This window comes from Medicago truncatula, chromosome 1, assembly GCF_003473485.1.
Source record: "Medicago truncatula cultivar Jemalong A17 chromosome 1, MtrunA17r5.0-ANR, whole genome shotgun sequence".
NCBI lineage: Eukaryota > Viridiplantae > Streptophyta > Magnoliopsida > Fabales > Fabaceae > Medicago > Medicago truncatula.
In genome coordinates, this window is record NC_053042.1 from 40974259 (window position 1) to 41001817 (window position 27559).

Here is a 27559-nt window from a genome sequence, read left to right on the forward strand (position 1 = left end):
TTAATAGTCATTTTTAGTATTTGAATGTGCAGTAAATAGTCACAATAGTCCTTCAATGTACTCCAAAATAGTTTCTGATTGTGTATTCTGTCGGTTAACATGGTTTTTGACGTTAAAATAATCCTTCAATGACGGCAAGTATATAATGTATTGGCTCAAAAACCAAAACAATAGAGAAAGTTAAAATAATGTGAGTATAAAAGAGAAAGTTGTCACAAAAGTTGTACAAAATATCATTTCTCTTTATTTTGTCCGCTTATTATCACAACTCCGATGTGGAGTCTTTTAGGAGAGCGGTTAATTTGGTTGCTCAAAACCTTGCAAAGGTGACCCGTATATGATGTTAGGTTTCACACTTATATTGATCTCCCAACACGTATTGAAACTTTCCAGTAAAAAAAAAAGTTTCAGAGAATGTAAGTAGCCGAAATATTTTCCTTTTCCACTCTCTACTATCTTGGGTCAAGATATGAGATTTAGTGATGTAATTTCAAATTACTTGCTTGAAACGCATAAGCTAAAACACATACTGGAATTCTAGGGTAAAAACAGCCAATCCAATATGGTAATTGTAAACTGCTAAACGCCCAGGCCTTATTATGTGACATAGCCCAGTCATATGTTGATAATACAATATCATTTCAGTTCGTTCAAATCATCCACTTCAAATTTAAATGCTTCTTACACAGTTTCACCAATCAAATTTAAGATTCAAATACAAACTAGTCTGAGCTATAATAGAGCTATATATGTTTTTATTTTGGTGAAAATAATAGAGCTGTATTGGATCTTAGATGTAGCACAGAATGATGGTGCATGTTCTGCAGCAGTGGCCTCCCCAGATTGCATACATCGACTGCATTCAGATCTCACCTGAAAATCAGATTTCTCCTTAGAACATCAAGACAGTTTTAAAAAAAATAGAGATAGGAAATGTATAATCAAGTACAATAATGAGTAGGAATTTGGGGACAATTAGCATACTTGAGCGAAACGAGATTGTTACAGGCTCCTTGAACTTTGGCTAGGACTGCGGCTCTGGTAACCTCGAGGCTGCATTGCAAACAAAACAACGGAATAAAATTAAAAGTTGGTTTCGGGTTAACATAAACTACCATTTACATTAAACCATTACAAGCTAATTCTACTATAGTTTAGCAGAATTGAGAATCTTAGGGCGAAATTGTGCAAATGTAAAGGGATTTCCATTTTTTTGGGAATGGGATTTCCATTTTTCTCCCCTTTCTAAATAATCTCAGATCATGCAATTCAGATAAAACTTACGGATGGACTTGGAGATCGGGACCTCGACTGTGATCTGCAAAAATAAAAATGAACAAATATCAATTCAATATCTAGAATGAACCATGAAAAGTTTGATGACTTGCCCCACAAGTCCAAATTCCACATCAAAGTTAGTGTAACCAAAAGGAAGAAATCAATCTACCACAAATCTTGATCCGAGTAGAGGAGGAAAGTAATTGAACTCAATGTCATGCACAATCCTTAAAATTCTATTGTGATTTGTGAGCAGTGCATGATACCTTGAATTGAATCAATTGTAGTTAAGTTGTAACCAGTTTCAATATCAGACATTAAAAGAAATCCTAAAGAAAAGGATAAGCTCAACCCAGAACTTAGAGCATAGGTTATTTGAAGTTTTTAAACTGTCTGCTGATTTGTAATTGTTGTTACTTGTTACCAATAGCATTATGTTCACAGTGATCCGGCTTTTACATTCCAACTCATCCATCTACTGTCATTCAGTCTACAACAATCGCAGACCATGTCTTTAGTCAATATAACATTAGTGCTATTGTTAGTCACAATATTAATGTGTTCTAGAGGTGCTCATCAACAAAACATCATTACCTCATACCACGAAGTTGCAGGCGTTTGAGCACCACATGCCATCAAGATCCTAACATGCAGTTCCCAGGTCGCCGCAAAAGGCTACATCTAGAAAAGAAGATAGTCAACCCTAATGAGCATTTTATAATCAGCGGCCAAGCTGACAACCACTTTATCAACACACCCTCCATGTTTCCACATATTAAGAATTATGTTGATAAGTCATAAGTCTATAGCTTTAGCCTTTATGACAAGAACAGATTTAATTGAAACAGTTGATTTTGAATTATAAGGAATGATATATTCCTTTCAACTTGCAGAAAAAGAGAAGAGCTTTAGGAATATCATGATTTTCTACAAAAGGAAAACAAAAACCACAACCCGTCCTCAAAAGAAACTGATGTGATAATACCATATGGATCCAGACAATCTGATAGGCAGTAAAATTTAAAGCATTTCTTAATTATGTGAAATAAAGGGTGATGTTATATCTTGTGACAACAGAAGATATTCCAAAGAATTTTCTTTCCAATTCAGAAATAATACATATGGTTGAAAACTGTACTAGAAGAAATCCAACTGGATCAAGATAAATGTTGCAATCCTATTGCAGGTTTTGAAAACAGACAAGTTTTTCAAAAAAAAAAAAATAGAGACATTATTGAATCTAAAAAAGGTAGACCTAATATGAAATCGGCTAACTGTAATCGAAGTTGCCAGCTCATTTCTGTAATTATTCCATAATAATCCTGAGGTAGGAAGGAAATCAACCACAAGTTATTCCACGGTGAAACTGATTACTTAATAATTCTACCACACTTAATCCCTTCTTCTCCCAAAACATCCAAGAGACAAATTGGACTATATCAAATCTAACCGATTAACAAACTAAGTTTTCATCTCTCCTTAGAGATATGGAATATGTAATCCCAAAACTCAAATGGGTACTTCTGCCAGTTCAATATAGTCTAAAAGTATACCAATACAGATATGATTGAATACCATTACGCAGATGCATAATAACAAAAGCAAGCAGACAGTACTGGCTAGGTAAAAATGCAATCAAGCATGAATCAACGATTTACCTACACAACTATAAATAAGAATAAAAACCGAGAGAAAAGCAAGCTCTCGTCCCAAAACTAAAATAGATACATGACAATAAAAACTGAGTGAAGGGCAGTAATAAATATCACAGAATTTTCCAGAACCCGTTCTATTATTTTGGCCAGTGCATGACAACCAGAGCCTACATAATATAATCTCTTCCCATCATGGGAATCACCATTAAATTGAATACAAACAAAGCCAATGGGAAAGGCAAAAGGTTTTGCACGAACGAATTTTATACAAATTATCAAGCATTTAATTTTGATTCCACCCACTTAGCGGGAAAAGGCTTTAGGTTGTTGTTGGTATCAAGCATTTAATTTTAGATAAGCCACTGGTGAAAACGTGTTCTAGATTTTCAATTGACCATATGATACAACCACTCTAACAACCTGTTAGAGATGTATACGCCAAGTATAATCATGTGACACTCTTATAGATGACCATATTTTAATCAAATTCAACTTTACCAATTATATGAAAGCATAAAACTAGAAACCTAAAAATTCAAATCAGATAGCTCAAAATTGTACATATTTCAAGACTGGGCAAAACTGACCTTGAAAGGGAAAATGAGCGCCGAGAGTGTTTTGCTTTTGGAGACAAACTGCAAAATTAACACTTGATCAATTCTTCAAATTTACCAAAATACATACCAAATCAAACTTGACCGAGGCAACCAAAGTGAACCTTCTGCTCCTGCCACTGTAGCTATGACTTAGACTGCAGCTTCGACTTCGTGATACATATGGGCTGCGGCTTCGAGAATAGCTCCTCCTCGAATCACGACTGGGACTTCTGGAGTGACTCCGATCATATTCCCTCACCTGGACCAACCAGAGAGATATGTCAAGAAGAGCAAGTACGTAAAATATAATGCAGAATGTAGCCAAATATAATATCGACTCACCCGTATGTATGATCGTGAAAATGCATTCCGAAATTCAGAGTCATCAAGTTTCCTGATCTGTATACAACACAAAGTTATTGAAGAATATCAACAGTGCTGGTCAAAATTACAACCATGAAGAATCCAGCTCAAGTAAAATAAAAATAAAAACCGACAAATATGCAAGTAAAATAAAAAAAGTAAAAAAAAAACTGATAAAAATATTTGGTGATACAGATTAAGAATACTCACAGCATATTTCACATCATCATAATTGGTATAATCCACTATCCCAGTCAAGCCTGCATACAAATTATACCGATGTTTTAGAATTATGTGGTGAACATTTAAGAAATAAATCAGCTCAAAAAGCTTAAACTTAATGGCATTGTTTCCTAGACTCATTGTATCCCAAAATTAGTCATGCCCTCTAAATTAATATCACATTATCACCATTTGAGATTACGAGAAAAGGTAACAAAAAGACTGCTAAAATAAATACATCCAAACATTTTTTATTAGCTTATTTTTATGTCTGAAGGAAAGCCTATCATCAAACTACTGCATTTTTTATCCCCTTACTTTAGGTGCAATATCATTTTTACATTCTCCTCTAATCTAAAGGCTGAGGAGCGAAATTGCCACTGCACTCAAGGACACTCCTGCATTGACCCTTTTATAAACAAATAAAACTTGCTCCAAAATACATCCCAATCCACTTACCTCCACGCTCACGGAACACTTGAGAAAAACACACATGACCAGCTTTACGCATGTGATCCTAATAATATAGAATCCAAAATCAGTAAATATTATTCATTAATTTTCAATCAATACAATGATTTAAATGTATAATGTCATTAATCTGCTCCAAAAAATATTTTTTGCAAGTATCAAATGGCCATAGGAATAATGAATCGATCCATACTTTCAGATCTTGCCATGAAGCAGAAGGAGGCAATCCAGTAACCAGAACTGCAAATATAATAAATAGGGTCAACCAAAACATTCTCTTTTTAGGTACAAGTAGGAAAGACAGAAAGAAATGAGAAAAACTACTGTACAATGATACAAAGCTAAAAAATATATTTTTAATTATATTAGGAAACAATAGATACCACGATAGTCAGATCGCCTGGAAACTCCACGGCTACCACTTCTACCGCTATGCCTACTGTATCGGTCTACTGATGATGAACTTCCCCGTCCACCATGTGCAAGTTCAACCTACAGTAACAAATAGTGACCAAAAGGTCATATGACAAAATTCGATAGTTGGTCCCATAGAAGCAGAAAAGAGAAGAAAGGGAAAATATTCTAACCAGTAATCGATAACCATCAAAATCATAACCATCTCTATAATAAATCGCATCTTGAGCATCACGAGCATCCTCAAACTGCAATATAATGTTTAAGATACATAGGACAGAACAAACAAGGGAACTAAAAAAAGTGTGATAACTACCCCTTCGCATCCTTAAAAAATGAAATGTAGACATACCTCAACAAAAGCATAACCTGGTGGTTTCGGAGGGATCTTCAAATCAATGTCAACGATAGGACCATACTGCATTTTGGCAGTGAAGAAAGCAATAGGATAAATTGAAATCCATACATACTGATCTTCAACTATATTTCATAAATGTGTGAATCCATGTATGTGTAATATATGAAGGTATTACAGTGAAAGCAAATAACGGGAGAAAATAGTATATAATAATACTTGATAGAAAACATAATGACGATGATAATTTAAGTGCACATCTTTCGGCATTGAAGTTAACAGCAATCCAGTGCATAATATGGTATTAGATATAAGTACCTTGTAGAAAAGATCCTCAACTTCTCTCAGGCGAATATCACCAGGAAGATTGCCAACATATAATGTGCGACTTGACCGGCCACTCATTTTTTTCCCTAAAGCACAAACAGCACAGTTGAAATTACACATTTAAGATTTATGTATTGTCCAGTTATAAGTTTCCGTGCACTCCCTTCAGAAAAAATTCCCAAACTCTTACAAATTAATGAATTAACTCAGCTCAAACAGAACTGAAATATACATGATTTGACAGAGTAATGCTCATCAAAATTTACTGAAAAAACCATCGTTGAAGGATTAAGATAAAAGGAGGAAAGAAATTATTAGATGAAAGTATTGTGAACTTGTGCACACCCTTCCTGCTTGCAGGAGGATATTAGAGATATAATCAAATATTAGCAGTTAGTTTGTTACTAAATGTAATTACTTTACTCAATTCAATAAAAAAAAAATAGAATTTATGTATCTTTTCTCTCTTCCGTGACCTCTAACAAGTTTTGTAACGGAAATAATAAGAGCTTGGATATTACTGATAATAACTTGATAACAGCTTGATAGTAAGTTGATGCAAAACAGTGTTGTCAAATATCGGCCATGGTGGCACCATGGCGGATATCGATGGAGGATTTTTGAAGAAACGCCGAGGCCTATTGACGTTGTATATGGCGGCACCATATGTCGGCTGTATGTCGGATTTTAGGCTTTCCTCCATCGATAACATTGATACAAAAGAATAACTCTAATCTTTAAATAGGCCCCTAAGCTAAAAACAAACTTGTAATTGATTTGAGTCTCTATTTGTAATTAGGTTGATGAAATTTTAAATGCAAATTATTTATATATTTTGAAGAGATCAAATTACAAATTCAATTACAAACTTTTAAGTCTAAAGACCTATATATAAAATTCCTCAAATAGTAGTTGATGGACATCCAGAGTAATTAAACCTAATAAGTAATATAAAAACTAATCCTAATAGATAATCTAAGATATTAAGATTATAAACTAGTGATAGGAAATAAACTAAGATACTTTAGAATTTAGATACAATATCAAAAAAATATTATAAGATAATTTCTTATAATCTAACAATGATATAACTTTATACACACACAATACATAAATGGTCTGAAGTGAAATGAAGCGATAAAGATAACACACAGGATCGTAAATCATCAAGATCATGTTTGTTTAAGTTTGAGTTCTTCAGGGAACCTTTTTATATCTACTGTGTTGGCAATTCTACTATGATCATCAATAAAAAATATATTCAGTCAAAGGAATAAACGAACATGTGATCGAAAAAAAAAAATATTGCAACAACAATAAGTGAGGATTATTGAGAATTTAGATTAGATTACCTGAGAGAGATGTATAAGCAAGCAAATACGCGAAGAATGGAAGACGATGTTTGTTCTGTTCTGAGTCACAGAGGAAACTCAACATTTAATTGGAGGAGCAGGCAATATGTTATGGTGACACGTGGACGGCCAGAACAACGATTGCATCTTGGCTGTTTGTTTCTACCTTTTATTTAAGAGCTTTCATACAATTTTTCGGTAGAATGTCAAAGGAAAAAACAGGGAAAAAAAAAACACCTAGAAAGTCTTGCATGGTCATAAGCTTTTTGGGCACACAACAAAAAGGTTATACTAAACTTTGAAATAGTGTTGATATTGGTCAATAAATTTGTGCAGCCATTGTCATCTCTAAACACATGTTAGAAAGAAACGTTAGGAATATATTTCTTTAAGCAAATATCTTTACCAATAAAGAAACATGTAGATGCATATACAAGTGATGTGGAGAAGATAAAGGACTTTTTTTTTTTGAGAGCAGAAGATAAATGACTTATAAAATATTCGTCTTGCAAATAACATGTTGAATATAATCGTTGATTACCAACATAAAATCATGATAAACATCAAATATTTTCAACAAAAAGCACATCTCTTGACCCTTGTTAGAAAATAAGTTAACTATCCAAAGTAAACAACCAGCACCAATCTCAATACAAGCACCACAACTTCTATCAACATTAAATTAACATATTCGGTTGAGCTTATCCACACACGCACAAGATTTCTTGTTGATAGGGGTACGTGCCCCACGTTTGGCTTGATGTCTTCCATTTCGCAACATATTCGATTGTGTTTATCCGCACGCACAACTTCATTCAGAACGTGGCTTTGTGCTCATAAACATTTTTGCTTAACAACGCTATAAACATGAAGCACAAGTTGATTGTCCAGTCCATTTGCGTTTTGTCTAAGTACGATGTCTTCATGGCTTCATATAACTCGGTAGACTTGAGAAAACCTCAATTAACTCATATTCAGTGGCGGAGCCCTTCATGGGCTGAGGTGGGCCACGGCCCACCCGGAAAAATTATAAAATCAACGATTATAGGTCTATTTTGCGATATTTTATGCAATTTTGCGTCAGTTTTACGTTTTGGTTGATCCAAATTCCTGCAAAGTGGTACAGTGACCCACCCGAAAATTTAAATAATTCAATTATAGGTCTATTTTGCGAGATTTTATACAATTTTATATCAGTTTTAGGTTTCGGTTGATCAAAATTCCCGCAAATTGGTGTAGTGGCTCACCCGAAAAATTTAAATAATTCAATTATAGGTCTAATTTGTGAGACTTTAAACAATTTTTCAATAGTTAATTTTAGTGGCCCACCCTGACATTTTTTTTCTGGCTCCGCCACTGCTCATATTCAACTTTATTTGTGCTCCTCTCATCTCAAGTCGCCTGTCTGTCAATTTCGACTAACATAATATTTATTTTTAGGTGTATACAACTCCAAAGCCTTCCCCTCCAAAACATCATCCCAAAAATAACTAATGAACTTAAAAATTAAATTGTTTATTGTAAAAAGAATCGGAACAAGTTTTTTATAAATCAATATATATTGTTAGCGTACAAATTTTTTACACCTATGTATAATAATGTGTTGTCATGTCAATTAATGACTATGACAAGTATGTATTTTTATTTTTTAACTCATTAAATGTTCTGCCACACACCAATTGATTACTTTTTTGATTAAACAACAATAGATGTGCATGTAGAAAAATCAGTCAAAAGTGTTTTATGCGAACGCTTAATGTTAAGTTGATATGTCGAAAACAACGTTCTCAAACTAGAGTTCACAAGTGTATTATTTAGTTTTGATTTGAAATAAAATTGATTTGTTATTTGATTTATAATATTGTTAATGAAATATTTCTATAAAATTATGCTCGAGTTCAAGAACAAGAAAACGTGAGTAAGTAATCATGTTTGATGTCTTAAGCTCTTTTGAACATACCACTTAATCTTAAATGGTTCGTAAGCACTTATTAAAAAAAGTTAGCTCAATAAATGAGTAATAGTGTAAATATTATATGATTTAAAGGACCAATTTGTAACTAAAAAAATTAAAGATCAATTCCTAACAAAAAAAAAAACTTAAATAATTAACTTGTTATTAACCTCTAACATAAAGGGCTGCAAGAGGTATTTGATATTCTCTAATTTATTACTACCTATTGTCTTAGTTATAAGCATCAACGGTTCGATCAATTTTGAGACCTATTCATATATTAAAAATTCATCCTTTTTTTAAGATGCCAATCAAAAAATATATTTAGAAACCAACCCAATTAAATATAAGACGTGCCTAAAGGGAAGTAAAACAAAGTCCAAAATACAACAAATAACACTGAATCCGTTTAAACGCTAATAATGATGATGATGATGATAATAATATGTACGATAGATTGCTTCTCTTAAAAAAAAAAGTACGACATTTTAACTAACAACAATTTCTCTTCGACAAAAAGAAAACTAATTCCTTAGAAAAAAACATTTTCTTATGATGTTCAGGGTTCGAACCTTAAATCTTACTTATAGTATGTATTTTTCTTACGAATTGAGCCAAGCTAACAAGCAAAATTGTTGTTAGTTTTTAAATAAAAGGAAAGGGAAGAAAAAGGTTTGAAAGGTCTTGGAAGTGAAATATGTCGGCCCACAAAGGCGGTTTAGCGTAATACAGTGGGTAACAAACAAAATTCAGTGTACCCCCAACGAACTTTTTATTTTTGAAGAACATTAATAAATCACGTGCGTTTGGCAAACAACTCAATTTGAATTAGAAGAAAATAAGACGACGATACTACTACTAGTTCCGCCGCGTCATCAACCAACGAACGAAGCAGGTTTACAATTACAACTTGTCATTTGATTTGTGACTCTACTTTTTCCGAAAAACCTTGAGTTGAGTCTCTTACCTCGTTCGTAGACCTCTTCTTCCCTCTCCTAAGCAAAGCAATAATGTCGGATGCTAAAACCCAAATCGAATCTCTCAGGAAATGGGTCGTTGAACACAAACTCCGTACTGTTGGTATATTTCCAAATCAATCATTTCCTTCCTTTATTTTTTCATTTAGGTCATTCTTTTTCTTCAATAATTATTTCTTTTTTCGATCAGGTTGTTTGTGGCTTAGCGGTATTACGGGTTCAATTGCTTATAATTGGTCTCGTCCTAACATGAAAACCAGTGTTAAAATCATTCACGCCAGGTATTATTATTGTTTTCTATACATATTATCTGGATTTATTATGCCTATTAAATTCTGCAATCTATATTTCTTTGCATCAAGGGTTTTTGATTCATCAATCAATTTAAGTAAATATATAGCTAGTAATCCCTAAACTCTATAAAATTCATTAATTTAGTCTCTCTGGTTAAGATCTTATGACTAAATTCACAGATTTCATATACTCTAGGGACTAAATTGATGGTTTATTCAAAAAATATTATTCTATTGGTGTTCTGTGTTCATCTAATAAGCAACGAGATTATGAAGTTTTCATGAGGCTTACTATAGGGTTGATGTTTTGTTCCATTATGACTTGCTTCTTTAAATCCTTTTTTGCCTTATTGGTTTTGGGACTAGAATTTGTTTTGAATGGATTGGTTTTGGTTATTGAGTTGAATGCAGAGTAGTTAATGTTCTTTTACATTTTGATGAAAGTCAAGTGAACAATTAATTTGAGGTTAGAATTGCTTACTCTTCATGGAAGTCAAACACCCAAATTCGTATCAAAATCGATTTTATGATTCACATAACCTTCATCTCTCACAAAACTGAATCCATACTTGTGCTTTCTTTTTAGAGTTCTAAATTAGGGCAGTTGGAATGTTAAGAAATTATTCTTCAAGTAAAAATGTGTTTGAGAAGCTTTTTTTGGAATCTAAAACAAACTGGCTAGTATCATAGGAAAATTTTGCATTGCATCAGGTTACACTTTTTCTATATCGTTTGTGAGTAAACACTGTTACCTAGATTTATTTGCTCAACCTGTTATACCTCACATTTCCCTTATTTTCGTTTTGCAATGAATTCAACTTTTCCCTTGAAGTGTATTGTAAAATTCAGGATAATTAAAACATCAAACAGGATCCCTTTTATATCTAGTTCATAGCTGGCAATTGGAAAATTCAATTGTTGCTTGGTTCTAGGGCATGAATTGATTGTAATTTTTATTGCTTTGAAACAATGCTGAAGTGCTTGGCTATTGATGTTCTTTTTCATAGGTTTTGGTTTCTGTTTTCTTTTTATTACCATCCTTGGCTCCTTTTTTTCTCTCTCTCCATGTTGTCATTAATAATTAGATGGGCATGGAAATGGATTGGAAAACCAGGTATCATGGAGTGATGTTAAATATCAGCGCTATAGCGTAGCAGAATTTGAACAAATCACTATTGTTCCGTGTTTATGCTATATAGTACAAAATGTTGTCAGATAGTGTCTATAGCGGTGCAATAGCCCTGTTGCGTAGCAGAGTTTAAACAAACTGCTATTATCCCCTGACCCGCGATTGAAAACACTGTTATCGTATTTGATACACTAAAGGATATGATGTGTTTGTCTATCTAGCAAGTTCAAGTAGTAATAGACAGATGTTTGCATGCTGCTTGGTGAACTTCTGTAGTTTTATTTGATATATGTTGTGATTAAAACTTCATCTTTCCTATGCTGAATTTTTTCTTTGAAATTGCTCAGAGACACCCTGTACAATTTTAAACTTACACTTGCTAATCTTTCTGTATCAGGTTGCATGCTCAGGCTCTTACACTGGGAGCATTAGCTGGAGCTGCAGTGGTAGAATATTATGATCATAAGTCTGAAGAAAAGGCTAAGGCTGCAAGGGATTCTAGGCGATAAATCTAACGAAGTTTGAGTTTCCGAAATTCTTTATACTAGCTGATATTTGTATCTGACATCTCACAGCTTGGCATAGTAGAATTTTAGTGATTGCAAATTTTGCAGTATAATTTGTCGTGGTTCATCAATGCCCAAAATAAAAATTCTACATTGAAATATTTACTTGCCGGGGAGAATATATTTCTTGTTGCAAATTACATTGGATTACTTTTAGTACAATATCATTTTTGGTCATTTTAAAGGGAAAAATAATATTATCAATATTGATGTGAAAATTAACCATTGATGAATATATGATGTCTATGTAATATGAATCTTTCATTTATTAACTGATATTTGGTATATTTTGTCTTGTAATGTTTGTTAACCACACAAGTTCTTTATCTCCACGGGCATGAGGTGAAACTTGTTAGGACTTGCATGTTAACCACCACTTAATTTGTAACACTTGGGCGTGTTGTGAATTGTGAAAACTCATATATCAACTGTTTAAAAATATATCCTAGCAAATATCAATTTAAACAAATTGAGTGTGTATAGGAAGGAAGGATTGAGATTGTTAAGTATCGTGGAGAATCTACGTACGCTTTGCTACATACTTGGGTAATTGGACGTGAACAACAAGCACTGAGATATGCACCCAATTGTATACAACAACAATCACGAGCCAAATTGAATGGACCAATTCATATAATCTAAACCAAACTAATTAGTCAAATCGAATCGACCAACTCATATAATCTAAACCAAACTAATGAAGTAGTGTATGTTTGGTATCAAGATGGATATGCCAGAATTAACGACGATCAATAATCTGAACCAAACTAATGTAATGTATGTTTGGTATCAAGGTGGGTATGTCAGAATCACGACAATCAACTATGATTAACACACTCATCGTGATATAAAATATAGACGTGTTATACGATTTTGAATGTTTTAATAAATTCAAATTAAGCAGTGAGTAGAATTATATTTTAGTGTAAAAATCACTTTTAAACTAAAAAAAAAAAAACTTCCAAATTTCAATTTTAAAGACAAAATGAACATATGAAAATCAGTTTTATTCTCTCATGTGTTACAGTTGACCTTGTTGAGTTTTTAAATTTAGTATTGTTGATTTTGTAACCAAAAAATGAACACAAAATGTAAAAATAAAATTAAAAAATAGAAATGCGAAATGAAACGCGCGTTTTATATGAGCGTATAAACTGGAACCAAACCTATACCCTAATCTCTTCTGCCACTTGTGCTGTGTTCCGTTCTCTTGTGGCTAAAGGTAAACTTCTTTCTTTTCCCCTTTCATTTCAATTAATCATAATTTCTTGAACCACCAAAACTGAAATTGAATCTCGATTTTGTTTTCAGAGATTCATTCATAGAAGACAAAATGGGTCGAGTAGATGCAGCTGGTTCAAAGGGAAAGAAGAAGGGAGTTATAACATTCACCATTGACTGTGCCAAGCCCGTTGAAGACAAGATCATGGACATCGCTTCTCTCGAAAAGTTCCTTCAAGAGAGAATTAAGGTTGGTGGTAAACCCGGTGCTCTTGGTGATGCTGTTACTGTTTCAAGGGAAAAGAGCAAGATTGCTGTTACTTCTGATAGCAACTTCTCCAAACGGTTATTCTCTATTCTTAGTCTTGTTATGTAGATTTGATTGGAGGATTTGTGTTTTCTTAGTTAGGAATTGAATTGTTTGATTTATGTTGGTTTTCAAGGCTTTGTTTGCTAAATGATAGTGGATAGTTGATAAACTAATTTAAAACGAATGATTTATAAGCTAGCTTATAGCCGATAGCAAATAAGCTAGCTAATAGTGTTTGAAATAGCTTAGTATTTATAAATATGAAATGACATAACATAATGTGCATTAAATTAATATTTAATTTTTTACTTAAGATTGTAGTGGTAAAATCAAGTTGAAAAGTGATAAGCTATAAGCTACTTGAATTAGCTTATCAAAAGCTGTTGTAAGTTCATGAAAATAAGGTCTAAGCTCGTGTGATTATGATAGCTACCAAACGGGTCTTTTTTAAAATCATACGAACTTATAAGCTATGAGCTCAAATTTATGTCTTACCAAACAGATTGTAAGTTGGTATTTGAGGCAGTTGCAAATTTTGCATTTTAGATTTTGGTAGGATTTATTTTGAGAACTGATGTTAATAAAGTTGAGGCTGAAACAATTTACTCTACACTAGGGTTTGGTTAATGATAGTTTAAAAACGAGTTTAGAAGAATTGGTGAATGTCTGGATCCACTTTTGCTAGAAACTAACATTGATTCTAGAGGTATAGAATTGATTTTGGCATGTTTGGTTGCTCTCGAGTAGATTTGATTTTGCCTATGTAATCGATTACACCTTGAAGCTAGGATTTGAGGTTTTTGCTTCCCGAATTGATTTTTACAAATTCAGTTTATCTTCTACTCACTTTTAGCCGAAATCATTTCACCCAAAATCATTTTTTTTCTCCGCAAAACCAAACACACAGTTGATATTGGTTGTATAATTAATTTTACAATCTCGCTTGGGTGGTATTCTAAGCAGGCTAGTAATTGTAACCTTTTAGCATCATAACAATATGAGTTTGCTCTAATTGTTGCTTTTTATTAGACTGATGTTGTTATGTTAACTTTTGATTCATGGAAAATACAATCTCTTGGGTATTTGTTTTTGAGAGAGAGCAAGCAAAAACTTTCAAATGTTATTGGCAATTTTGTGTTGTTTTTTTTTTCTGTCTAAATTACAATGATGGATTCTATTGAAAATTGATCATGTACTTATTTTCAAAAAATTTATCCCCTACTTCAAAAGGCTTTTGTTGATTGCAATTGTTCGTATTTAGATGTGGTGTCGTTAAAAGTTTATCGTTATTTTGCATCAGTCTGTCTTCAACATCTGGAAGTAGTGCTTTTTACACTGTTTTTGTGATCTAAAGGAGCTTCCATACTGTTTTTAACAACTCGTATTGTTCCAGGTATCTCAAGTATTTGACCAAAAAGTACTTGAAGAAACACAATGTAAGGGATTGGCTCAGAGTGATTGCTTCAAACAAAGATAGAAATGTTTATGAGCTGAGGTACTTCAACATTGCTGAGAATGAAGGAGAGGAAGAAGACTGAGTGTCTGTTCAGATTATTCATTTCAGAACTTTGTTAAACCATTTTCTCATGTTAGCTTCTCTTTTGGCTATGGAATGCTCGAGACATGTTGCTTTGGTTGCATTAGCTGCAATTTAACAATTTTGTTCAATTAAGAATTGTGGTAACACTTTTGTTGGAATGGAAATTGAGTTTATTGTTATGCATTCAAGTAGCGCCTTCCATACTATTCTTTTTTGGTAACTTTTTCCTTGAATGTCTAAGATTATTTCTCCCCCTACCTAGCTCCCTGCGATTTGTTCCCGCATTGTTTGGAAGTGATCAGTTCACTGTTCCAAGGTGGCCGTAGCTTGCTTATTAGACTTGATAGTTGTGCATTATGTTTGGTAGTGTATACAGAAAACAAAGAGAGGGATGAAAGTATCCCATGTACACAATGCATATAAAATCAATTTCATCTTAGACGTTCTTTCCTATCTTCTAAAAAAATGCTGGCATGTCAATCATACCTAGTCTATAGAAAATGTTAAGTCTCTGGAATAAGAGAATACATTCCTTCTATTATAATAGACCAGACATTAGTAGGCTGAAATGCATTTTAATAGACAGGTATTGCTGCTTGAATGGGTAATTTTACATCGCCTACTTGGAGAGTTACTATGATAAAAGTATTACTATGCTTTTGTACTCTTTGGCGATGCAAGCTTTCTAAATGTGTGTTGGTTCTCCACTAACAAAAATTAATTTTGAGTAAATTGATTTCGATTGAATGTGAGTTTGGTGGTAAAATTGTTTTATGTTTACACATTCATTTAAAAGTGAGTTGAACAAATAATTTGAGAGTAAAAGTCAATTCTACTATCAAAAACTCTGATTTTTAGCCTCAAATTAGAATCAGATTATGCTTAAAATTGATTTTACTCGAGAGTAATTGAATATGTCAAAATTAATTCTACATTTTTAGAATCAATTTTGGTTTTTCCTACTAAGAAAACAAAAAAATCACATAAGACTAGATATTACTATGCTTTTGTTATTTAACATTTTTTTTTTTTTTTTTGCGGTTCTTTCTTTTGGGTGTTTGATTATGGGTGAATTTATGTGTTAGTTTGCATTTATATCAAATTTTGTTGTTTATGCGGGGAGTGTAAGATTTGTGAGTGAGGGGAATGGAATGGCGACTGCCCAATGGATGAAACAAGGAGTTCAAGCTTTTTGTCTCCTTTTTTATAAACACTTGTATGACATGATGAATGATCATTCCTCGATTCTTATACAGTGCTTCCCTGAATCAGGCTAATTTCATTCAATGGTCTGTTTTTTTTCAATTTATATTAGACTGTTCATTGTTCAGGCTCATTTTGCTTATGCTTGCTAATTTGCGCTCCATATCGGGCAGATACTAAACTAATGAAATGACATGTTTTTAGGTTTGACTTCATTTTTTTTTTTTGAAGGAGGTTTGACTTCATTTTTATGCGTGTTTGGTTACCAAGTGAAATTAAAATTACATATGACCTATATTTCATCATAAAAGCATTTAAATTTATCTAATAAAATGAAATTTAAATCCCAAAAATTAAAATATTGTCGACAAAGATCCTAAAACTTTAAAAGAATTTATTATGCAAGTTATTAATAATTAATGACATAAATCAAAAGATATAAGGTAAACTTGATGACCATGGTTAAAGAGTTAAGGAATGGAATGATAAGGGTGAATATAAGGTTAACTTGATGACCGAGGTTAGAGAGTTAAGGAATACAATGATAAAGATGGTTTTGAGTTCAATTCTTACATGATCAAATACTAACAAGTTAACGTACTTTTGTTTTTTTGAGTAAAAATTAACATATAAAAGCAATGTTGTAAATTATTTTGTTAGGGGATTTTTTTTTCATGTAAACTTTTTTATTTTTAATGCTGAAAAAACCATTGCTTTATACTACTACTAAAAGAATCTTACTTTAGTAAATTGGATCATGCACTGGTGCTCGTAGAAACTAAACAGCATGGACATTTAGACAGTTGTCCTGCTCCCCAAATCTCTCGTGTTATGGGTTCTATGGTAATCATGAGATTTGAATCTATAGGTTCATGTACCCAAAATCCTCTAATATAAATTAATTTTATCAGATTCACGGATCCCATAATAAATCCATATAATTTAGAGTAATTTACATCGATATAATTTCATGTTTAGAATTTAAGTTTTTATGACAGATGATTAGTTGAACCATAAAACTTCAAAACAAAATAAAATACTCAATCTAATTAAAAATACAAGTAATATTCACATACACTACCATTATTGATAAAAAAAAAATAAAAAAAAAAACATTAATAACACATCCACATCCACATCCACATCCACATGCTATAGTTCATATCTGGGTACTAACATATACACAATGAGTCACTGCAATTTTAACAAAAAGTTACACCTTAGCTTCAATAAAATGAATCTGTTTGTTATTGTAATTTTTGTCAAATTCTCACCGATTTGATCACACATTTATTTTGTTTGAATGCATAACTGATCTAATCCAATCCAATTGATATAAATCTGATCCAAATTAAATGCATGATCGATATTAGGTTGAGTTTTTACATAATCGCATTGAACCAATGTAAAAATTAATAAATAGTCATCATTATTCTCACAAATTCGCCGTGCTAACAAACATGTGCTGAGTCAACAACCTTAACACTTGAATAAAGCAAAAGACAAAGGAGTACCTAGGTACAAAAATAATGGCATTTTATGTAAGGATGGCCTTATCTTCCCAATTTGGATCAACAGTCATGGGTATTTTTGGAACTTAACCCTCCATGAAAAGGAAATATCACGTGATAGTCCTTTCTCTCACACACGTGTCACATGACTATCCCATACTCATCCCCAAATTCTTGGGGCCCATGTGTAATGCCAAACCTTATCTCTAGGAGAGTCCAGATCCTTCCTCCACATAGTAACACTTTGATCTCAATCAACGGTCCAGATATAGTTTTGAAACCCATGACGTGCTGAATCTTTTTGTTAAATATCTATCTAAATTCTCATACTCCTATGTGCCTGCTCTTCTTCCCATATTGATATTGTCATGAGCATTCTTGATCACTTGTGGGATGATACCGTCGCCGGACCTAGGCCGGAGAATGGTCTCGGCAAACTCCGGAAACACCCTACCTTCCCAACTCGTTCCATCTCCGATAAGGGTACGCATCACCATTGATCTTAAACCACTACTGCTAGACTTAACCTATGTAAAAATAGTTAGAACTATTTAAATAACAAAAAATATTATACATATATATAACATGATTCATCAACCTTAAGCTGAATATATCCATGCATGCATAGATTTGTGGTGGTTTTTGTAGTATGTTAAAAGTTATTCTAAAGTTTATTATACACTTGTGATTTTATGTTATGATCAGAATCGGGTGAAGGTGGAAACGTGAGATCTTACAGTGGGGATTCACCAGAGGATGCAATGAAAGTGACACGTAGTATCATGATAATGAAACCAGCTGGGTATCAGAGTAATGGATCAGCACCTGCTTCTCCCGCCGGTTCTACTCCTCCGGTGTCTCCGTTTTCCGGTAAGGTACTTTCAATAATAAAATGTCTAATTAGACCTTGGCTTTCTGGGAGCTATGTGGAGTGTGTCTTGAGTGAGTGAGAGAAGCTCAACTTTGTATAGAGGGGTAATTCTGTCCTTTAGGCTTATTTTTTATTTTTTTTGCTTCTCTTGTATAAATATCTTTTTCCAACTATATGGTGTGATAAACTTCCATGATCTAGAGTTTTGTCGTACCTACAGTGCAATTAATGAATGAGTGCTTATACATAGACACACATAGGTAGCATACATCCCTTAAACCTCCACATATAAATGCAACATGTGGCAATGTGGGTTCAAAATAATTACTTATCCTTTGTTTCACATTACCAAAATAACCTCCCACATAAGTGTATACAAGAGTGGTACGAAAAAAAGGTATCTATCTATATTTTCCCTTAATAAATTTATTTTAAGTAAATTTAAGATTACTTTATAATGATGAAAACTACCGATACCAAACTTTAATTTTCTCATTCTCATAGTTATAAAAGAATTCCAGAATTCTCCTTTTACTTATTGTAAAAACGTGAAAACAAATGGGTTAAATGAGGAGGGCGTGAAAATAAAACGCTTCACATGGGTTGGGGACCATATGAAAATACAACAGTTCTTTTCATTAATTTTTTTAATCAATGATTCGTTTTACATACGGTGATAACAAACCGTATGTAATGTGGAAACCAATTTAGACCCATGGAGTCATCACAACAAACACACACACACACACACTTATATGGTGGGCTAGTCATCTCCTCATGATAGCCAACTACTATACATTTTATTTACTAAACTTTTTGTGATTTATATATTTTTTATGATCAAAATTGTACTATTGAATGCGTGAGTATTATTAAGGAGCTTATGCTGATAAATGATAACGATTTTTTCTAATACATTAATAAACATGGCAATGTGCAATTTGCTTAATGTGTTGTATGTGTATATGATATGTAGGAGCTAGAGAACCCTTTCGTTTTCGAAGAAGGTCAACATCAGATGCGTACGAGAAGGAGAAGACAGGCACAAACAGACCAAGCCCTTCTTCTCCTTTCGATGTGTGAAAAATGAGCCTGCGTGTGTGAATCGCCTCAAGGCTCAATGCATGGATCACTGATGATAAATGGTGGTGTTTGTTTTCCTTTGGCTCGTTGTTTTTGTTTTGTTTGTGTGTTTCTGATGTATATGTATATATATATAGAGGTCGTGTTATATAGTTTATGCGAGTTAGCACGTTGTTTATTTAGTCTACTCTAGAGATGCTAATGCTTCGTCAGTTTAAGTAGTAAGAAGCTGGAGCTGTATCTAATCTAACTACTTAATTATATAGTTTGTGTGTATATATGCTTATGAAAAGCCTTGCTCGTTAAAATGTAGATCAGAAATAATTGTTGGTTAAAAAATGCAAATCTTTTTTTTTTAATAATAGGGTAAAACAATGGAAATGATTGAGAAATTACTCGCAAGAAGTGGATCCAATACTATTATATTTCGAAAGGCAAAGTCGTCAAATAGGTCCCCGGTCCTTCAAAACGCACAATAGTGTTTTTTTGGGATACAAGACTTCTCGAATATGAATTGTGTCAAAAGAAAGCGAATTAATTTGAAAAATAGAGAGTTAGCCTCTAAAAAAATATACAACATAAATTTCTTGATAAATTTTAGATACTCTAAAGTTTCGTTATGCATGGATAGCTATAGTCAAAATTTATTTAAAATTATTATTTTTTAAATAAATTAATACAAATATCTTGTCATGACTCATGACATTGAGTTATTACATGATAAGTACACATCTTGATAAAAAAAAATGGCGAGTACAAATTCAATCAAAATTCAGGGTATCGTCGTGTTCACGATTTACTCAAGGTATTGAGTAATTTCTAAATTTAATATTATGCATTTATCTTTGTTAATTATTTCGGTTGTTCATCATTCTCTTAGCTCTCTTTTGTCCAATGTTTCATATTTTACAATTATACACTGTTATAAATGTTTTTTTTCTCTATAAATTCTTTCTTAATCAACAAAAATACCAAAATAGTTAGGTTAGATTGTGTGACCGGTGTTCAAACACTGACTCCTCTATTTGTGTGTGCGAATTTTTACTGGCTCTTATTATTTCGTCTATCGACAATTTTTTTTATAAGAGGAACCATTATAATGTTTATTTTCTCTTTTCATTGGTCTAAAATAATAAAGAGGGGTAAAAAGAAAGAGAAAGAATAAGAACATAATGTAAAAATTGTCAAAAAATTGTCATAAAGTGGTTGTACAAATATTTCTCTTATCGATGACATAGTTTCAGAAGCAAAAAGTAAATTAACAAACCAAACTCTCAATCCTATAGCCAAACTAAATTCTCTCACATATGATCAATGATCAAGAATAATGAAAGATCCATAGTCTATCCATAGTCTTTAATTGAATCTATCATCATGAAAAAAATTGTTGCTGGTGTTCGATCATTTCAACCATATGTGGTATTTGAAATGACAAATTCTACTACATGTTGATAATTCATTTGTAAGGTTGAAAGCATGATAAAGTTAGTGGTAGCCACGTTGAGCCCCTTACTACAATACCGATAAAATGAACATCTCTCAGACATTTCGCCAAAACACATAAAGTACACACTTGAAGCAAGTTGAAAATAACAATAGAGAGCAAGAAAAAAAAAACAATAAAATCATAAAAACTAACATAATTATTAGATCTTAGCAATGAAGTGATCAAAATACAAAATTTTCATGGTGGCATTTTTTGAAGGGCGTTTGAAGATTCTTTTAACTGTTCGAATTAAAACCATGGAGGCTCATCTCATCCCCGTCCCATCTTCATATATTTATTTATTTTTACCAAATCTTCCTAATTTCTTTTTTTTTTTCTCTAAAAAAATAAAACTAATATCTTTAAAAAGATTTCTCCGGAACTTCACCAAATTAATTCGTGGGGTTATCCCAGCATCAGCAACGCTTTGTGTTTCGGGGTGTGGCCAGGTTGAAACGGCCGATCATCTTTTCCTTACTTGTCCTACTTTTGCTTCGTTATGGCAGTTTGTGCGTGACTGGATTGGCTTTGTGGGGGTTGATGCTAATTATATACCCGATCATTTGTTGCAATTCACTTTTATGACAGGTTATAGTAAAGCTAAACGGTCGTTCCTGCAGCTAATCTGGCTCCTGTGTGTTTGGGTTGTCTGGAATGAACGAAACAACCGGCTTTTCAAAAGTGTTGTAACATTAGTTCCCCGTCTGTTATATAAGGTGAAATTGTTATCGTTAGTATGGCTGAAAGCCAAAAATGTTATGTTTGTGTTTGGCACGCAGAGGTGGTGGTCAAGCCCTTTAACTTGTTTGGGTATTGGCTAACTACTCTCGTGTTCTTCTTTCGTTTGTGATAAACTCTGTTATACCGTAGTAGTTATCTAGGCACACCCTGTGCTTGGTAACTGCTTTTGGCTTTGATTATTTAATTCCATTTTAGTTTCTTAAAAAAAAAATAAGAGTGTTATTTGAGCAACCATTTTTGTTAACAATTTATGGGACTAAAATATGCAAAGAAATATGAATATTGGCATAAAAACCAAAATAATAGAGAGTAAATAAAAACACAATGTGAATATGAGAGAGAAAATTGTCATAAGAATTATCATAAAATAGTTGTTCAAATAACATTTCTCTCGATCAAAGTGACAAGCCAGTCCCACACTACACCCACAGGCCACAACTAACAAAGTTGTAGTTGAAACTACCCCTCGCAACCACCATAACACCGGTCAGAATTGCAACCATAACTTTAAGTTTGGCCTTTCTTTTAACTTTCTTTTTTACAATTTTTAAGTTCAATTTGACATGTATCAATTTTTAATTAAACTTATATAATAATATATAATACTAATGTTTAGGCGGGCTTCGGTGTCCGTTAATTTTTTTATTACGTTAATAAGTATAAATTACGAATAGTAATTTTTATGAAATTTTGATATTAATTAAAATTATTTTAGTTTTGATTAAAATTATAGGTATATGTATTTTGCACTTTTATTTTGTAACAAATTTTACTTGTCCTTTTCAATGACATTAACAATTTGACAAATATAATATAAATGCTTATTGTTTTGAATGACAACAACAATATAATAATTTTACGAGCATATTTATTTAAGAGTAAAAACCACTCCTGTATTCTTTTTATGCATGCATACATACACATACATATATCGCATGATACAGGTTCTTACATTAATTTGTTACAAAGCATAAAAAAATGAATTCATAAAAAAAAAAAAGCAAAAAAATATGCAAATGACAGATTACATAAAATTATGCAAATAACAAAATAAATAAAATTTGATTGTGAAATCCAAAAAAGTATAACCTAAAAATTCGGGTTTTCAATAAATTACATGAAATTATAGGATTAAAATTATATAAAATTTAAAAACGATAAAATAAAACAATTAAAATCCTGTGGGGTATGAAGATCAGGTGTGGGGTGTAGGAAAAATCAGTCTGTAAAATTTCCCCAAAACATACTCAGGTTTTAAGCAAAAATAAAAAACTTATTTTTTTTTGAAGGAGAAAAAAACTTATTATATTGTTGCTGGGTGAATGAGAATAAACAAAAATGAATACTGGGTCAAGAAAAGAAAAAGAAAAATCAATTCGAAACATTATACAAAATGTCGGAATTAATTAGTTAATCCATAGAATCAATTGCACCTAGTTTAGGTGTTGGAAACTTGACGAAATCAAAAGGTCACACTCGTAGAATGGTGTTTTTTGGGATATGGAGGCACTCTGAGCTTGGACCCAATAAAATGGAATACGCGTTCCTTCTTTTGCTCCTCCTCTTCCATATCTTCCTTCCTCACTCTTACGGTTCGTTACCTCTCTCTCTGTCATTTTTTTGATTTGGTTTCTGATCGGTATTATGGTGATCCGTTATATTACTCTAGTTAACTATGATGGCCAATCTTAATCGAACCAATGGATGGAATGGATATAGATTTTTTAAACAAAAAAAATGGGTTTTTGGAGGTTTTTAGTTTTGTATAGGGGATAGATAAGCTTGATCCAGATTACTGATATGCCATTGGTTATAATGCTCACATGACCTCACCCTATCCAAACACTCATCATCCATGTCTCATATTTTCCCTGTAGAGCTTTGAGTCTGTTTGGGTCATGATATGGGTTTATAGCCTAATGAATTCACCTTGAACCATTAAAAGTTTAGGGATATGTCTTAATCCGATATAACCCGTCTCAAATTGCACTCCTAATTGTTAATTTTATGCTATCTGTGATGAGGCTTTTATAAACAAAATATTAAAGATTTTTCCTTTACTAGGAAAATTATTCAAGATGAAATCCGCTGTAGTTTAGTTAGTAATTTCGGATACATTAATAATCCGCGGTAGTTTAAATAGTCTTTCAGGCTAACTGTCTCATGTTAGCTGGTCCCTGTCTTAATGTGACTAGTAGAGAACCAAGGTTTATTCAGACCTAGAATAGGCTTTAGAAAAGTGACTGATCTAAATTTTGGGCTGGGTTTGGGACAGTTACGACCCATCACATGTCATCCTTTTTGTCTTTGATTTACCAATACAGCTAACTGGCAATGTGTATGCTGCAATTCAGCTTAGCTTGTTGGGATCCTAGTCTTCAAATTATTCTCATTTCATTTCAACTTACGCTAAAAGGGCCATGATAGTCATTAGGGCATGTAAGTCTTGTTTTAAGCATGACTCTCAGTCTTTCTTGAATGCAGGTAAACCCAATGGAGTGTGTGTTTCTCAAGGTGGTCGTTATCCTCCCTTCAAATCAGAGGGTAACCCTCCCAAAAGGGGTCCTAAAGATTTGACCCTTTGTCGGGTTTTTCGCAAAAAGACTTGTTGTGATGTAACACATACACATCCTGCACTTCTGTCTGTAAGGAAGCTTTCTTCTGGCGGGGAAGCTAGCTCAGAGTGTTTGCACTTATGGGAACTATTGGAATGTGCCATATGTGATCCAAGTGTTGGTACTCAGCCCGGACCTCCACTAATTTGTGCATCTTTATGTGAGAGAATTTACGAGGCATGCTCAAATGCTTACTTCTCTATGGATGTGAAATCACAGGTATTTTGGTGATCGTCTTCAGGAATTTTTTAATATAATATATCATGGAAAGAAGTTTAGAAGTCTTTATATATGCGATGGTGAAGGAGCAAAAGCCTATGTGGGGTTTCCAGTAATTAGTCATTCAGTTTACATTTTTAAGCATTCATAGGATAAGTAGTTGTGCCTGTATTTGATAGGACAGAATTGGTTTCTAGTTAATAATTTGTAGCAGAATGTTGTTCATGTTTTGATCACGCGCCATAAGTATTTCTATTAAGTAGAAACATTCAGTATGTATATATTTATCTTTTGAGACAAGATGGAAATTTGTATTTATCTCCTTACATCCATATTTTGATTGTTTTAAAACACCAGGTTCTTGCACCCTGTGGAGTAAATGACTTTGTATGTGGTAGGGCTGCTGAATGGGTCTCCAATGGTACAGATCTTTGTCTTGCTGCAGGTTTTCGAGTGAAGTCCTCTGATATCGTCCATGTTGCCTCAGAAGAAACTTTTTGCTATGGTGATAAAGCAAGTCTAGGTTCAGTTGCTGATTCATGGAAGGCTTCACAGTTTGAATCGACCAAGAAAGGGGAGAACTCGGTGATTTTTGACGATTTCCAGCAATGGACGAGGGATATGCCATTCAAAGAAAGAGTTTCTTGGGCTATAGGAGGGATGGTTCTAACAGCAGGATTAGTGTTTATAAGGTCAGAATGCAATCCTTTTTCCTTCCAATTATTAAATGGCTGGCTGTACATTTTTGTATTTTTTTATCAGGTCAATCTTAGGCAATTAAATTTCAGTGTTGTCAATCGTGGTTTCAGAAAATAGTGGTCTGATCAATTCCGCTATTCGATAGTACCATAGCACCGCTATTTGGCAATATTTTGTACTAAATAGTGTATCACGCAATAATAGTAATTTGTTCAAAGTCCACTATGCTATAGCGCTATAGTGCTGCTATTTAACAACATTGGGCAGTTTTAGAAAGTCCATTTTTACTTATGACATGGTACACATGGAATTTGTCCTATATCTTGTTTGTGTTTTGCATTCATAGTAATTCTTACATGAATATGTCTCTGTTGGACCCACTAATTAAAAACTTATGGAATATTATGTCTGTCATTTTTGATTCGTTGTTTCCAATAGGGCATTATGCAAGAATTACTGTTACATTCAGTGAGAAATGATATCTTTATCTTATTCTTGGAATGGTACCTATCTTATATTTATATCTACATGATAATTATGCAGCAAAAGGAAAAGCAATAGCCAACGCCAGAAACTAGCAGCTATAAAGCGCACCGCAAGGAAACTGGGAAGCAGGATGGCGGATCAACAGCCTTCAAATGCTCCAGAAATTAGGAAAAGAATTTCCTGATGAGAGCTCTTTGTATGTGTAATTGTTAACAATACATAATTAGTTGTGGTAATTTATAGGTCAATCTCATGTTTCTTGTTTTAATTAATAATAATCTAAATGAAGTATACGGCTTTATTTTGTAGCCTTGCTTTCTCTGTTCTTTCCTTTCCATTTTTCATATAGTTTTTTGAATGATATTTTTCCTTTCAAAATGGTGTGTTTTTTCTTTCATTTCAATTCAAATTTTATTCTTGTTAAACTGAGCAATGACACAACCATTGCCACAAATATGGTGTGTATTTTGGCTTATTTGTTTTTTTTTTTTGACGCAATTTCTATTATCCTTAAATAACTTATCTTTTATATATAAAAATTAGATTAAATATAAGGAATTTTTAAAAAATTAGGCGCGAGGAGCTTTTCAAGTCAAATAAGACCTTTAATAATTTTACCTATTTTTATTATTTAACTCAAATTCTATAATTGTACAAAAAAAATTATACTAAAAAAATACCATTAACAACCAAACAATTTCAGCTTTATTTAAACTTTGATTATAAAGAAACTTTTAATGTTGAAATAAATCTGACCAACACAGATGCCAAGTAGAATCTTTGGTGCTTCTTTGTTTTGAGGATTTTGCTCTAGGACCCCTCTAAATTTTGCTCAAAAGCTGCTTGATTTATCGGATCATAACTCCCGATTGTCTTTTTCCATTGGATTGCAACTTCCGATCAACTTATTTCGTGGCTGAGCAATCCGAGGAGAGCATAGAGCAACCATCCCTATAGTCTTTAACCCCTAGTTTTTAAGCCTTGTCCCTCTGGATTGGTTTATTGTTTATGCATCTTTGGCAAATGGAAATGTTGGCAAGGTAGGGATCTCACTGGCAGAATTAAACTGGCTTAGCAAATTTTGTAATGTTCAGCTAAATCAAATTCATTGGAAGTCATTCGAACAATATTTGGGACTGAACGATTATAGTTTCCACTTTCAACCTCAAGATAAGCGATATCATGTTGAATGAAATGTGTGTGAGGTGACTCTCTCATAGTTTCAGGAAATGATATTATAACTCTTGCATATATATCAAGTGAGAAATCTATTTTTAGGTCCTCTAAAAAAAACTATTTTTAGGTGAACTTCTTGGTCTTTGGATTAGATTGAAAGGTTGAGATTCAACGGTCTCATTAAGAATCTCATGTGCATTTTGTAGTTCTATTCCATTTTAGATAATCTGCCAAATCAATTAATAAAGCATTTGAAAAAAAACTTGAATTGCAAAGGTTGGAGTTGTTTTTTCATCTTCTTTCAAAACCACTCATAATCCACATTGCCACTCCAATCATGTCAATTTTGCTCTATCGAAAGGCATATCAATTTTACTAAAGCCAAAGCATATATCAAAGTGGAGTAAAAATTTTAAAATTTGTTTCAAGGTTCAAAGAACTACACA

General features: G+C 32.8%; 5 protein-coding genes across 11 annotated transcripts; 4 read left to right on the top strand and 1 right to left on the bottom strand.

Annotated features, from left to right (window-relative positions):
- Positions 1 to 535: 535 nt before the first annotated feature.
- On the bottom strand, positions 536 to 7207 carry LOC11412312 (serine/arginine-rich splicing factor SR30). 6 transcript variants are annotated; one of them, XR_005643651.1, is made up of 16 exons: positions 7034 to 7202; positions 5673 to 5767; positions 5352 to 5417; positions 5173 to 5247; positions 4969 to 5077; positions 4779 to 4825; positions 4574 to 4631; positions 4103 to 4152; positions 3872 to 3928; positions 3652 to 3788; positions 3521 to 3568; positions 1873 to 1959; positions 1448 to 1768; positions 1285 to 1318; positions 985 to 1053; positions 536 to 873 (listed from the first exon to the last, which is right to left on the bottom strand). XR_005643651.1 is itself a non-coding variant. In XM_024782730.2 (14 exons), the coding sequence occupies exons 1-13, from the start codon at positions 7116 to 7118 to the stop codon at positions 1003 to 1005; spliced, it is 912 nt and encodes a 303-aa protein (XP_024638498.1). In that variant the 5' UTR covers positions 7119 to 7202; the 3' UTR covers positions 536 to 873; positions 985 to 1002. The 6 variants fall into 6 exon arrangements, 1 of the variants encoding a protein (XP_024638498.1); XR_005643652.1 differs by lacking the exon at positions 1448 to 1768 and having other exon boundaries at positions 1873 to 1953; positions 7034 to 7207; XR_003011605.2 differs by having other exon boundaries at positions 1285 to 1768; positions 1873 to 1953; positions 7034 to 7206.
- Positions 7208 to 9717: 2510 nt separating this feature from the next.
- On the top strand, positions 9718 to 12185 carry LOC11410770 (uncharacterized). Its single transcript, XM_003591109.4, has 3 exons — positions 9718 to 10067; positions 10155 to 10245; positions 11784 to 12185. The coding sequence occupies exons 1-3, from the start codon at positions 9998 to 10000 to the stop codon at positions 11893 to 11895; spliced, it is 273 nt and encodes a 90-aa protein (XP_003591157.1). The 5' UTR covers positions 9718 to 9997; the 3' UTR covers positions 11896 to 12185.
- Positions 12186 to 13030: 845 nt separating this feature from the next.
- Positions 13031 to 15214, top strand: LOC11426422 (60S ribosomal protein L22-2). Its single transcript, XM_003591110.4, has 3 exons — positions 13031 to 13174; positions 13264 to 13518; positions 14877 to 15214. The coding sequence occupies exons 2-3, from the start codon at positions 13286 to 13288 to the stop codon at positions 15019 to 15021; spliced, it is 378 nt and encodes a 125-aa protein (XP_003591158.1). The 5' UTR covers positions 13031 to 13174; positions 13264 to 13285; the 3' UTR covers positions 15022 to 15214.
- A 2844-nt stretch (positions 15215 to 18058) lies between these two features.
- Positions 18059 to 20050, top strand: LOC11415669 (dormancy-associated protein homolog 3). 2 transcript variants are annotated; one of them, XM_003591112.4, is made up of 3 exons: positions 18059 to 18220; positions 18443 to 18612; positions 19585 to 20050. In XM_003591112.4, exons 1-3 carry the CDS (start codon positions 18106 to 18108, stop codon positions 19696 to 19698), a joined length of 399 nt encoding a protein of 132 aa, XP_003591160.1. In that variant the 5' UTR covers positions 18059 to 18105; the 3' UTR covers positions 19699 to 20050. The 2 variants fall into 2 exon arrangements, with proteins under 2 accessions (XP_003591160.1, XP_003591159.1); XM_003591111.4 differs by having other exon boundaries at positions 18443 to 18607; positions 19585 to 20003.
- A 3225-nt stretch (positions 20051 to 23275) lies between these two features.
- On the top strand, positions 23276 to 26263 carry LOC11412102 (uncharacterized). The gene is made up of 4 exons (XM_003591114.4): positions 23276 to 23510; positions 24403 to 24752; positions 25110 to 25444; positions 25995 to 26263. The coding sequence occupies exons 1-4, from the start codon at positions 23402 to 23404 to the stop codon at positions 26119 to 26121; spliced, it is 921 nt and encodes a 306-aa protein (XP_003591162.2). The 5' UTR covers positions 23276 to 23401; the 3' UTR covers positions 26122 to 26263.
- The last annotated feature ends 1296 nt before the right edge of the window (positions 26264 to 27559 follow it).